The sequence below is a fragment of the Lepidochelys kempii genome, chromosome 1, assembly GCF_965140265.1.
Source record: "Lepidochelys kempii isolate rLepKem1 chromosome 1, rLepKem1.hap2, whole genome shotgun sequence".
Lineage (NCBI taxonomy): Eukaryota > Metazoa > Chordata > Testudines > Cheloniidae > Lepidochelys > Lepidochelys kempii.
The window spans coordinates 242,468,437-242,481,772 of record NC_133256.1 but is presented as its reverse complement, the minus strand read 5'-3'; the positions used below and the strand labels follow the sequence as shown (position 1 = coordinate 242,481,772).

Genomic DNA, 13,336 nt, shown 5'->3' with positions numbered 1-13,336 from the left:
TGACCCCTTGATTAGATTGGGAGACACAAATGTCACCTTTCACTGATAGGATGTATTGTAGGTAACTTGCTACCAGCATGCCCCCTGGCATCTGGATGTGGCATCATGAGTCTGCATCTATTCACTTGCCAGCTGTCAGGTTTGGTCCTCACAGGTGGGATGCTAGTTCCAGAGGCTGAACCCTCCTACGCAGTGCCTTACTTCCCTCAGGATATTCGACAGTCAGACAAAAGATGGTCCTATGTGCGGTCATGGGGGTCTCCAAGCGTCCCATGAGTCTGTCTCGAAGTCCCTCCGGTCCAGTATTTGTGGGTCTTTCCCATCCAGATTCTCTCATGACAGGGTAGGCAGACAGCCCTCCTTGAGTTCCTCTAGCCTTCCTTTTCTTTTTCATCACAGATTTACTACTGCAGCCGCACACACTCCCAGCTGGCTCAGTTTGTGCATGAAGTTCAGAAGAGCCCTTTTGGTGAGGAGGTACGGCTGGTGTCACTGGGGTCCAGGCAGGTATGCAGCACTCCGAGGTGGTTCCCAGAGGAACTGAAATGCTGTCTCACAAATACAACAATCCTTCTTGAAATCCCGGGAGATGTGTGTGGGTATGACCGTTATGTCACTAGTAAACACCTAGTAAAAATATTTGAGACTCAATTCCTCAGGTGCCCAAATTTTGCTCCTCTGAAAGTGACATTAGCAATGCGTGGGCTTAACTTAGGTTGCCAAAATCAGAGCGAATACTAGCTACACTAATCTTTTTAATTTGGCATTGTGGTGGTGCCTTATTCCCCACCATGAGCTTAATGTGACAACCTGCTGAGGTTCCCAGAACTGTGAGCCACTGTGTTACCCCTCTCGGCCTCAGCAAGTGAGAGCTTTGCTGCTGCTAAGCAATATGTCAGCTCCCTGACATGCCAGCTTGTCTGCCGTGCCAGCAAACTCTTTGGGACTCTGCCAGTCCAAACTTGTGACAATCAATGAACTCCAATTCCAGAGTTCTGCAGAGACATCTTCCTCTGCAATGCTCCGCCCTTGCTATAGCACCCAAAAACCTTGTCAAGTTTGTTGCTTCTTTAGAAGTACACAGTACACAGCAGCTTACTAACCTAACTTGGGTTGACAAACCCTCCTCAATGAAAGCACTGAGTTGGTTTATGATAAAAGTAAAATAAGTTTATTAACTTGGGGCATAGGTTTAAGTGATAACAAGTATAAGGAATAAGTATAGAAATGGTTACCAACAAATAAATGCTTCTAGGACTCAAACTTAATTTCAGCAAATTACAATCTTTGCCTATGCAGGTTTCTCACCTATACTCTGTTCCCAGAGACTTCAACCCCCTTGGCTGTGTCACTATTCTGTGACTTCAAGAGCTCTAGCCTCGTTAGTCCCTCAAGTGAGGGATGCCAGTATGGCTTTTTCTCTCTCTGCTTATATCCTCAAAGTTTTGTCTTTGTATTCAAAGTTGGGAAGCCTCTCTTGGGGCTCAGCTTGCTGTGTCCACGAGGGAGCTGATGCCATGTTAATGTTTGCAGTCTCTTCCCCCCTGTCGAGTTAGTAAAGTGACTGTCTCCTCACTTCCTAGTTTTGTTTACCTTTTATGTAAATGTACTTTCACTGTCTCTCTTGTCTCAGTTTACACTGGAGACTCATTAAAGCAGGAGGGACCACATTCCTTTGTCTGAGGTGGGGGTGACTTAAGCTTTGTCTGCCAGACACATCTTAAAAACACATGTATTCTCAGCACACATGTATAACTTGTCATATATCACGTGTATATACACTACCCAATATTAATGACCAGTGTGTTACTAGTTCACATACGATACTTTATATGATACTTTTTAGATACAGATTATGACAACAGCATGTTAGGTGTAGTGAGTATGTCCAGCCAGACAAGAGTTGCTGACACAGTGTAATGAACCAACAATGGGCCGCTGTGTCACACTTGGATCAAGTGCTGGAACCTGTAATCTCCAGGGGTGAACCTCTGTATTAAAAATTAGAGCATCCAGGGGTGGTTTTTGGCCCATGGACTGTGCTTTGGCCACCCTCGTCATATGTTCAAGAGCCTTGCTTTCCTCTTCTACTTTGGGGACATCACAAGCACCTGAAGTGTTAGGAAAGTAGTCCCTTGCTTTGTTTTAGTATTCCTGCAGGTGCTGGCGTAAATGGGAAAACCACAGAACCATGGATGCAGGCATAGAGCATCTTTGGGGCACCTTTTTTTTTTTGTCTGCTTGCTGGTGTATAAACTTTATGGTGGCATACAGAAGATTTGGTAACTCGTTCTGGAGTAAGGCAAAGTATGCACACCTGGCAACATCCCATATATTGTAGAACAGTAGTTCTCAACCAGGGGTCCAGGGGCCGTGAGCAGGTTTTGGGGGGGGCCGCCAAAATAAACCAGAGAGCATGGCCGGTGTTAGACTCACTGGGACCTGGGGCTGAAGCCCGAGCCCCACCGCCCTGGGCTGAAGCTCAAGCAACTTGGCTTTGCAGGCCCCCTGCGGCATGGGGCCCGAGGCAGTTGCCCTGCTTGCTACCCCCTAATGCCAGCCCTGGCTTTTAATCTACTGGCTATGCAGGAAAAAAGTTGTTGTGGCAGAGGTGGGCCATGGCGTTTTTATAGCGTGTTGAGGGATGGGGGGGCTTAGAAAGAAAAAGGTTGAGAACCCTGCTGTAGAAGACCTGTCCAGTTCCAGAGCTAGTCTTAGACTGACTGTTCTAAAGGAAATTATACCTTACAAATGAAGGTGAGAGCACATAACGGTCTCTCTCATTCTGTTTCTCTCTAAGAGCCTCTGTGTGAACGAGGAGGTGCGCCATCTGGGGGCTGTCCAGCTGATCAATGACCGCTGTATGGAAATGCAGAAGAACAAACATGGTATGAGCACTTCCTAACTTGGACTACTGAGGAAGCAACTGCTACTACAATCAGTATGAACACTTTTCCAGTGCAATGTGCTTTGTCTGGTTGCTGATAGAGTAGCCTATGTGCGGGTTCAAGGGGCTTTCTTCAAATGCTGCTGTTTCCCATTTGGGAAGTGGGGCTTGTCTCTCTAATCCAGCTAGGCTGTGTCTTGGGGATGTTTATTTCAAAGGGGGAGGGTGTCATTTCCAGCTGGACTTTGGAGCTTTGTGAACGGTCAAGTGGAGATCCAGAGTGATGCTTCGGTGAGTAGAAGGTTGTATTGTTGATATGGAAAAAGAGTTGTCTAGAATAGGAGCTAGAAGTCAGGAGATTCTCTCCCTCCCCCATCTGTTTCCTGCTCTGTTTCTGAGGACAATCCTTCCCTAGAGTACCATCCACCAAGATGCTCACTCTTCAGCTCTTTAGAGCAAGACTGGCAAGAATTCCCTGAGGTCGCTGGCCTTTAACATCAGTGGTGATAGGGTAGGTTGTGAGACAGAGTTCCTGCTTACTGTCCTGGGCCAGCCACGGAGCTTACCAGCTGCACTTGGAATGTTCCATTTGGATTCTTCTTGACCACGATTGGTGATGGAGCTTGCTGCAGCAGCTAAACCTTCAATACTAGCTGCTCCGGCTCTTCCCCTGCATTACTCAAAGGTGTTGAGTGGCCTTTTAAAAATTCAGCTTAGCTTTCCCGTCAGGTCCATTAACAACATACAATTTTCTCCATGAGGCTTTTGGTCTGTGATGCTTTGGTTATCCTCACTCACCCATTCCATCTTCCCTTGGAGTTTAGAGGTTATCTTTAGTGACATGGGGGCCATATTTTCAAAAGTATCTACGTGACCAAGGTGGTCCCGTCTCAATGAAATTCAGTCAGACTTGGGCACTTTTGAAAGCATTGTCCTCAGCAATGCTTTTTGTACCTTGCTCTTTGTTTTGAAGCATATTTTTGATTCTGGAAACTTTCGCCAGTTGTGTAATTGGAACTGACTGGAATGTTCCAAGTGCACTCGATACTCTGGTGATGAGCTTTGTACAGGCACCTGGATGGACTGGAATAGAATAGAAAAGCCCAGTGGTTAAGCTCAGGGGATAGTGTGTGGTAGCTTGTATTGCTTCCTGCTATGACTGCCCTTAAGAGCTTAAAAATCCTTTTAAGAGCTTGGAGAGTTCTAGTGGGAGACTGGTGGGAGCTTAGACTCCAGGAGTGAGAATCCTGTGGGAAAGATATCTTCAGAGAAGCAGAACTAGTCAGGGACTTTTTTTCCTCCCTACCTCACAAGGCAGAGGAGATCCTTCTAGACCATTGTGCTCATTGAGTACTTTGAATCTGTCACTGTAATTGGGAGGACGTTGAGTGGAAGGTCCTTGTTTGTAACTCCCTACTGATGCTAGAGGAGATTGGAATGATCCCAAGTACAAGCATTTTTACAGTCTGCTGTTGAAGCCACCTTGTGATAATATCAGAAGCTGCACAATGGTGTGGGGGTGAGAAAAGAAGAAAAAATTCCAAGTGGCTAAATCTCGTGATGGTAAGAGCAGGATCCACTGGGGACAATACTATATGCAAATCTTAATTCTCTGTTCAGTGTCTCAATAGTACAGCACTAGGCACTATATATGCAATAGGTAGGTAATGGATGGTCAGGTGTGTTGCAAAATCTACTTTGAGATCCGTGGATGAAAGGTGCTATAAAGATGCAAAGTAATTGTTCTGACTCTTGTGAATATTGCCTATACTCAGTTCTTTTCTGCCTCCTGTCCTCAGGGAAGAAGAGTGAGGGAGAGGAATCAGAGGGGAAGAAAAGGCGTGTGAGCCGGGCTGTGTGTCCATTTTACTCCTATGAGCAAATGCAGTTTCTCCGGGACGAGGTTCTAGTCAAAGTGAAAGATATTGAGCAGCTCGTGGCCTTGGGCAAGGAGATTAAAGCCTGTCCGTATTATGGGAGTCGCTATGCCATTCCTGCCGCCCAGGTGAGAAGCTAGGGCTGTTGGTGAGGAATAGCTCCCTGGCACCAGAAAATAAACTGACTCGTTCTCTGTAATGCTGTATTCCTCAGGTTTCCTGCTGATCATATCAACTTAGAACTGTAAAGTTGAGTGTTTTCTACACATCAGCAAAACTAGAGCTGATCGAAAAACAGAAATTTCATTTTGCAGGAAATTCTAGTATTTCAACCTTGGTTTCAGTCACATTTTGGGATGAAAAGTCAAAATATTGAAACTTGTCTTGGAATGAGAAGTTCTGAAAGATTTGGAAATAGCTAAATGTTTTTGTTTTACTGTTTGTGATTGGAATGAATTGTTTCAGTGTTCCTGAATTGAAACATTTTGTGTGTTGACCAAAAATGAAATGTTTCTGGTTGTTTCCGCATTATTCTCCGGCTGCCTGGGTTGCCATGAAGCCTCATGGGAGTTGTAGTTCAGATGCCTCACACTCCCATTTCCCAGCATGGGTCAGGACAACATCTTCCATGTTGCACCTCGTTCCTGGGAAACCTAGGATGCACATGGCAGCTTGGCTAGGTGAGAATGTGGTGTAGGGTGACCAGATGAAATGGACAAAATATCAGGACACATGGGTGAAGGGAAAACAAAAACAAAAAAACCCGCTGGAGCAGCCAAAGCCACAATATCGGGACAAATGGCATCCCGGCTGTGCATTGGTCGGGACGCAGGACAAAGAACTAAAAATCGGGACAGTCCCGATTTTATCGGGACGTCTGGTCACCCTAATGTGGTGTGTCATGGGAGATTTTGTCTGGCTGGGGAGCTCAGCACATGAGGAAAAGGGGGGCATGAGGCACACAAAGTCCAAGTCCCGTGGTGCACGGTGATGACTAAGGCTGATGTTGGGATTAATGTTAAATTGACACACAATGAAACATTTCGTTTACATTTTCCTGAAGAAAAATTGAAAAATGTCAGCAAAACTGACCCATTCCCATGGAAATGCAGAAACCAAAGACATTCTTTGATGGCAAATTCCCTAACAGCTCTAACCAAAAAGTAGAGCTAAATATAGCCCTTTGGAGGAGTGGGAGAGGTGGAGAGTGGTTAGAGCAGGGGGTTGGGGATGAATGCCACTATTTCATTGTGATGTGCTGCAATTCATTTAATCTCTATGTGCCCAGTTTACTCAGTTATAATACTCAACTCCCTTACCAGGGACATTGTGAGGCTTACTTAATGCTTGTAAGGCGTTTTGAGACACTTGGATGAAAGGTGGCTTATAAGAGCAAAATGGTATTTGCAATGGTACTCTGGTGCCAACCTTAACACACTAAGACAATCTGAGCCATTTCCATTGCTCTGAGTGTGTTTGTCAGAAGAATTTCTCTGTGACCATCTAATAACATGAGAATTTGTGAAAGGCATTCATCTGCAGGTTCCTTGCTAAAATTATGTTTTTAATGTAAATGCTTCGGGGGAAACACACATTCAGTGGCTAGAGCACGGGACAGGCAGTTGGAAGACCCAGCTTCTCTTACCAGCTCAGCTGTTCACTTGCTGTATGATCTTGAACAAGTCCCCTAGCCTCTTTCTACCTGTTTCCTATCCATAACAAAAGGGAGTAATATTACTTACCTGTCTTTGGAAAGCCCTTTGTAAACGCCCACTATTCATACTATTGAAATAATACGATCATTTAAAGCTTGGGTTTCTCCTGCAGCTGGTGGTGTTGCCCTATCAGATGCTCCTGCATGAATCTACCAGATGTGCTTCTGGGATCAAACTGAAGGATCAGGTGGTGATTATTGATGAGGCCCACAATCTGATAGACACTATAACCTGCATCTACAGTGCTGAAGTCCGTGGCTCTCAGGTGAGTCAGGGGCTGGAAGTCACTGCTCTGTTAACCATTCTTGTGTTCTGTATCTAGTAGATTGCCACCTGTAATGGAACCCAGTATTTATGGAGTCGTTCATACCAGCTCTGTTTCTATTGTAGCTGTGCTGTGCCTACTCCCAGCTGCTGCAGTACATGGAACGATACAGGTGAGGATCCCAGAGAGGAACAGCTCCGCAGCTGCAAGCAGAGGAGAAGCAAGAGCTTATTTCTCTCTCATCTGCAGGGCCTTGTCCTGCTTTTCCCATGCAGGAGGCTATTTGCACTAATGCTCTCACAACTGAAAGGAGAGTGCTGGTTTACTAGCTCTGTTTAGAACCTTCGTAAGCCTGGTTCTTAGGGTTGGTATTAGACAGCCAGGGTGACATTTTAGCATGTGTGGCTTTTTCTCATTCTCTTAAATTCTTTCCCAGTTTCTCCCTCTACTTTCTACTTTGGCAGCCACATGCTGTGCCATAACCTCCAGCTTTTAGTTTTTCACGTCTCTCCCAGGCTTTTGACCCTTTGTGTTCTAGTTGTCTTCGTGGCTGAAACGGAATGAATTCTGGTGACCTCCAAGGCAAAATTTGTGTACAGTGTATCCGCCCTATCCAAAACTTGCATCAGGCTTACCAGCTCTACAGTGATTGTCGCTTACAGGGCTAATAATTATGTATTTGTCTAGCAGCTAGCAGAGTGGGGCCTAAATCCTGATTAGACTTTGGGCACTACTGCAATATAAATAAATTAACCCTAACCAGTGAGAGAGGAGAAAGTCAGTGCTAGAAACTGTTAAACACTTGGACTCTTGAAGTGACATTGCTGGGTAGTGCAGTGATTCTGGCACCTGTGAACACTTGGCCAGGGCTTTCTGGGTTTGTCCCTTGGAAGGGTGAGTCCAAGGGAAATCTGTGTCTTAGTTCTCATCTTCTCACGCTGAAGAAATGGAGTTGGGCTGATCAGCTTGATGGCTTGTGTTTGGGACTTAGGAAGCTGTGTGTTATAGTCCCTGTGGGCCATTCATTCTGGAGTTTAATACCATCAACTATCTCATAGGAAACGTCTGAAGGCAAAAAACCTGATGTACATTAAACAGATTCTGTATTTGCTGGAGAGGTTTGTGTCCATACTAGGAGGTAAGAGCTTTCACTTCCATTGATGTTCCTAAGATTCTGAGCTGGCTGGTGCTTCCTCAGCATGTAATTGCCTCCCCTCTCTCTCCCTGTGGCTTTTGCAAACTCGCTGTTGTTTATATCCTAGCTCCATCACCTGCTAAATTTGTCAACCTGTTTTGCAAATTGGAGATATTGACTGTTGGATCCACCAGAAGTTTGCCTCCTCTTTCATTGAAAGGAGGCAGCAAGTCATGCTGTAGGTCGCCGAGGAAAGAGGTCTTTTATTCCTGTACTCCCAACAATTTCTCAGATTTGACTTGGAGTGATGGGGGAATGAAGGGTGCCAAGTTACTAAGATGGCAGACAGATACTATGGTGATGAGCATGGCTTAAGAGCCTGAATAGAACAGAATTGCTGTACTAGTAGTTAGTGAGGCCCTTTGCCTTGGCAGACTCTTAACCGTCAAGTGAATTTCTCTTTTGAATATTGCCTTTTATTTTGCTGTGATTCTAGATCCTCTGGAGCTAACTTGGCTCCTTGTTTACTTCTCTACTTGTCCACTAGGCATCAGATGTGCCTTGAGGGGAACCGCTGCCTTTTGTAAAGAACCCTTCATTGTCACTAAGAGGAAGATGCAATTTGACACTCTTCTCCCTCCCCCTTTTCCCTCTTCTCTCAGGTGCTCCATCCTTTTTTCCTTACCTCCTTCCCACCCTGGCCATCCCTTAAATACTTCCATCAGGAAATGCAGTGTGTGTGTAACTTCAGGATTTAAGCTCCAGAGGTGTGAGACGTGAGGTGGGGATTAAATACTAGAAATAAAAAATAAAGTCAGAGGCACCAACTAACCTTGGTTTGTCTGCTGGTGGCTTGAGGGAGAACTGTCCCACTTCACCTGCCTGTGTCTACAAAGGTCACTTAGTGCCTGCGTGAGAAGGTGCTTTGCACTCCTTTAGTCTCTGCAGCATGATGAATACTGTGTTAGTGTTTCTATGCACCTACCCGTCTGCCACCTCCTGTACAAAAGTAACGTAGGTGTCCGCTTGCAGGGATGCTACAGAATTTTTGTCATATGATGTGGAACTATCCTACAGAGGAAAACAAAGAAATTAGCAGAAAAGGCAATGTTTTGACTGTAGAACTACTTTCCAACCAGACAGTTAATTTCAGGGTATGGTCTTTGTGCTAGAGTTGCATTCCCCCTTAGCTGTTTTAAGTGTGTTGCTTAAGTTTTTAGATAAACCCAGTGTGAATCATGCTGCCTTGAAGTGGTTTGATATTTTGCAGGAAACGTGAATCAAAATCCAAATGCTCAGAGCATTTCTCAAGCAGGTAAGATGTGCCTCTGAATGCCTCAGATGCCTAGAGCAGTGTACGGCTCAACAGGCAGGGGAGATGGGTGGTGGTGTGGGGAAGGGCTGTGGGCCCAGCAGGTAATACATGTTTCTCTTCTCTCAGGGACAGAACTAAAATCTATCAATGACTTCCTGTTTCAGAGTCAGATTGACAATATCAACCTCTTCAAGGTAGTGAGAGAATTGTCTTCTGCTAGGACACAGAGGGGTAAAGTGACGGGGGGGGGGGGAGGGAGGTCGGGTCATGCAGGAAGTGTGTAGCAGAGCTAGGAATAAAACCCAGATGTCCTGACTTGGTCCTATGTTCAGAATGCTAGCCTACTTCCTGCCAGCTTCTCTCCATTGCCCCAGTTGTCTTAGAAGGTATTCTTTTACGTTGGCTATGGCAGCATGCTAAAGCTGTGTGCACCCAGGGAGTGTAGTTTCAGGCCATGGCAACAACACACGTGAGTGGAGGTGGGCTGTCTGTGGGCAAAGAAGGGTTATTTATACGTGTGGGGCTTGTGATGCTCTCCTTAGGGGTCTCAGAACTAAGCCAGGGAGAGCTTTGCTGGGGCTTAGAATGTATCAGCTCCCTGCCACACCAGTTCTGTCAGCCTCACCAGCAAGCGCCTTGAGATTCTGCCAGTCTTAATCTTGCTTTGTAGGTAATGTTCAGTGTGCCTAAGTTCCCCAGAGATGTCTCTGCAGTGTCCAGTTCCTCTTACTGGGCTCTCACAGACTTTATGAAGTCTGCTGTCTCTCCTGTTGGCTCACTGAGGACGCTCTTTCCCTTAGTATACAACATTGAGATGGTTCATTAATTGCCCTCTACTTCAGATCCCAGCCCAGGGACCCTAAAGATAGCAGCAGTCTGCCATGTCCTTTTAACTAAGCTGCGTTGTTGCTAGGATTCCCTGGGCCACTTCCCCATGCCCCACCACGTTCTTCACTCTTACCTCAGGGCCTTGTCCTGGTTGAGTCCCAGCCGCCAGCCTGGAGCTCCTTCTCACTTCCCCCAGTCTCTACCAGCACTGCTCTAAGGTCCTGTAGCTCCCTCAGACAGCCAGGTGCACTGGCCACACTCCTCCAGCTCCAGGAAGGAATAGAACTGAACTCTGCTGCTCTGCACTGCAGCTCTTTTTATATGGACCTGCTGGGCCTGGATTGGCTGCTCCCTGCAGACCTTCTGTGATTGGCTATGTCCCACACTGCCACTCTAGGCAGCTTGGAGGATTTCACTGCCCTTTTCTGGGGTGGGGTGTGGCAGGGCTGCGAGGCCTTCAGCAGGGGTAGAGTGGAGGGCCTAGTCCACCCCATCGCAATACCTCACTGTTTGGCTAAATATTCTGACAACAATGTGTTGGGTGTGCCCTTTGCTAGTTGGCATTAAGGAGCTCTTAGGTCACTGGGTTTGAAGAACACGCTTATTCTGGAACCTAGCAAGTCATTTAGCTGAAATTGTAATAAAGTACAGTGCACGTTAGGCGATTAATATTACACTGTACACTCCTCTCCCAGCATCGCTATTGGAGGAGAGATGGGGGTGGGGAAGGGATACTAGTCCAGCAGGGGTGGCTGCAGGATGGGGAAGGGGATTCTGAGTATTAACACGCGCTCTGTCTTCCTCCCACAGGTTCAGCGTTACTGTGAGAAAAGTCTGATCAGCAGGAAGGTATTGTCCCAAGTTACTCCTTAACTAACATGGCAGGATGTTCAGCCCTGTCTAGTTCAAGGACAAGGGGCAGTCTAGCATTTAAAGGGGAAGGAGCATAGCAGCTGGGCATATGGCTGTAAGCCTCTTGCTTTCCTCTGCATATTGATTGTGTTCCTCTGGTTTACAAAATGGCCCCTGCAAACGTCCCCAGCTGCTGGGTATTTGATGCTCACAGTGTATGGCAGCTAGTAAGCACTAGAATGCTAACACAGAGCTAGTTCTGCATTGCCTTTTCTGGGACTCTAAAACATGCCACCCGTAGAGGCTGCGTCGTGTGGCAGGGGCGTACATTAGCACTTCTGATTCAAGGGAGGGAAGAAGCTCTGGCTAGAAGAGTTTGGAAGCACTGAGACATGCCAGAAAGTCTGGCTTCTGTAACAGGTGTATAACATGCAGTGAGGGCCTTTGTATGTGACTTGCTGTCAGTGTGTTTGTATCTTTTGTAAATCCTGCTCTTTATTTACTTGGCAGCTTTTTGGGTTTGTGGAGAGATATGGAGCCACCAGTGTTGTAAAAACTAACAAGGAAAAGCAGAAGATGGCTGGACTGCAGAACTTCCTTCTCGCCCTGCATCAGGGCCCTGACAAAGAAGGTGAGTTCAGATGCAGGGTAAAGAGGGGGAGGAAGTGAGGCTGTGGAGCTTGCATCTACATGGGACAAGGGGGGAGATGCACTTGGCTTCAGAGCTGTCTCCAGTGGAGGGAGACACTCGCTGCAGAAGCTGCCTTAGGAAAGCTAGTGAAGCAAGGGAGGAGAAGGCCATGAGGAATGTGAAATTTGGATTCCCTGCTCTACTATTCTGATTGCCAGAGTGCGTGCTATTTATCTAGAAAGATTTGTTCCTTTCCTCGGGGAAGTGGCATGTGATCCATGATATATACCTTAGGCTACCTTAGCACCTTGGCTAAGCTAGCATAACCCCCAAGGGTAGATGCAGTGTATGGCAGTGGAAGGGGTTTTCTGTCTCTCTCAGAACTCTACCTCCTGGAGCAACAGTAGCTAGGTTGATGGAAGCATTCTTCTATCGACCTAGCTGTGTCTGCACTGGGGATTAGGTCGCCACAGCTTCAGCGCTCAGAAGTGGGGATTTTCACATCCCTGAGTGCCATCGCTTTTTCAACCTAAATTTTACATATAGACCAGGCCTTAGCTCTTGCATTCTTACTCCTCTGGGAATGGAATCTAAGCTCTGACTGGATGATTCCCCCCCCCGCTTTCTCTTTTGACCTGCAGCTGCTATTCAGTGCTCTCCTGTGGAGGCTGAGGATGGCCAGCCCAAGATGGCCTCTCCTCTGATGCAGATTGAAGGATTTCTCTTTGCTCTCACCAGTGCAAACCAAGATGGGAGAGTCATCCTCAACCGGCAAGGTACTGGAGTGAAGAGCACTCACGAGGCTCAAGCAAAGCCATGTTAAAGCCACTGGCTAGTACCTAGACACCTCACTGATGGGAGACTTAGAAATTTAAGTATAATTAGATTGTAAGACTTAGATTGCATTATAAGAGACAGGGCTCTCTCTTACTCTGTGCAGCATCCTATACACAGCACCTAGCACCATGGGGTCCTGCTGGATTGGGGCCTGGGAGCAACATAAATAATTTAGTACCCGCTTAAGGGTCCTGCAGGAATGTGAGACCTCTGTTGGAAGGGCCTCATTCCCAGAGACAAGCACCCTATGTAGGGTTCTCATGGAGTTCAAGGAGAAACCTTGGCAGAGTCACCCACTTGACGCTGGAGCTGGCCATCCAAACTATTACTCCTGGGGGAATTCTGTGCCACCGTGCAATGCAGAATTTGCACAGAATTAATGTTCTGCACATAATTTCCTTTTTCCCTGCAGAAATGGGCTGCAGAGCTGCTGGCTACCACTTGGGGCCATTAGACCTGGCAGAGCCCAGCTCCCCAGCCCACAGATAGAAAATACTGTTGGGGTGATGGGGAGGGAGTTGGAGGGCTCCTGGCAGCTGCGGTTCCCGGGACTCCCTGAGGGAAGGAGGTGGCATGCAGGAAACGCCACAGAAGCCTGGGATCCAGCATCAGGCTGCTTCTCCCTTTGGGCTCTGAGGAGTAGCGGGTGTGGATGTCTGGGCTGGGGGTGCCCCATGCCTGGGATTTGTGGGGAAGGGGTGTGTGTGTCTGGGATGGGGGGGACCCTGTGGCTGGGCTATATGGGAGATGGGGTGTGGGTGTCTGGCCCCCCTGCTGGGCTCTGGGGGGAGGGAGCAGAGAAACAGGAACTGAGTTGTCATCAGGGTTTCTTTAACTCTCTACTCCTGGGGGATTTTTGTTGTTGTTGTCTGTATTGTTACAGACATACTTGCTGACAGGTATTTTGAAATAAATTACCAAAATAATTGAAACTGTTGTGATAATATTGTGTTTTTTTGATGAATAAAATATACAGAATTTTAAAATATTGTGC

General features: G+C 46.8%; 1 protein-coding gene across 7 annotated transcripts in view; it reads left to right on the top strand.

The window, feature by feature from the left end:
- Nucleotides 1-13,336, top strand: part of DDX11 (DEAD/H-box helicase 11) — a 36,677-nt gene that overhangs the window by 13,046 nt on the left and 10,295 nt on the right. For 5 of the 7 annotated variants that reach the window (XM_073321097.1, XM_073321078.1, XM_073321106.1 and 2 more), the window contains exons 7-17: nucleotides 400-507; nucleotides 2,801-2,888; nucleotides 4,687-4,892; nucleotides 6,592-6,744; nucleotides 6,870-6,916; nucleotides 7,803-7,882; nucleotides 9,150-9,194; nucleotides 9,321-9,388; nucleotides 10,833-10,871; nucleotides 11,385-11,505; nucleotides 12,147-12,281. In XM_073321097.1, the coding sequence (XP_073177198.1) occupies nucleotides 400-507; nucleotides 2,801-2,888; nucleotides 4,687-4,892; nucleotides 6,592-6,744; nucleotides 6,870-6,916; nucleotides 7,803-7,882; nucleotides 9,150-9,194; nucleotides 9,321-9,388; nucleotides 10,833-10,871; nucleotides 11,385-11,505; nucleotides 12,147-12,281 (1,090 nt within the window). The other 2 variants (XM_073321088.1, XM_073321136.1) reach the window with 2 other exon arrangements.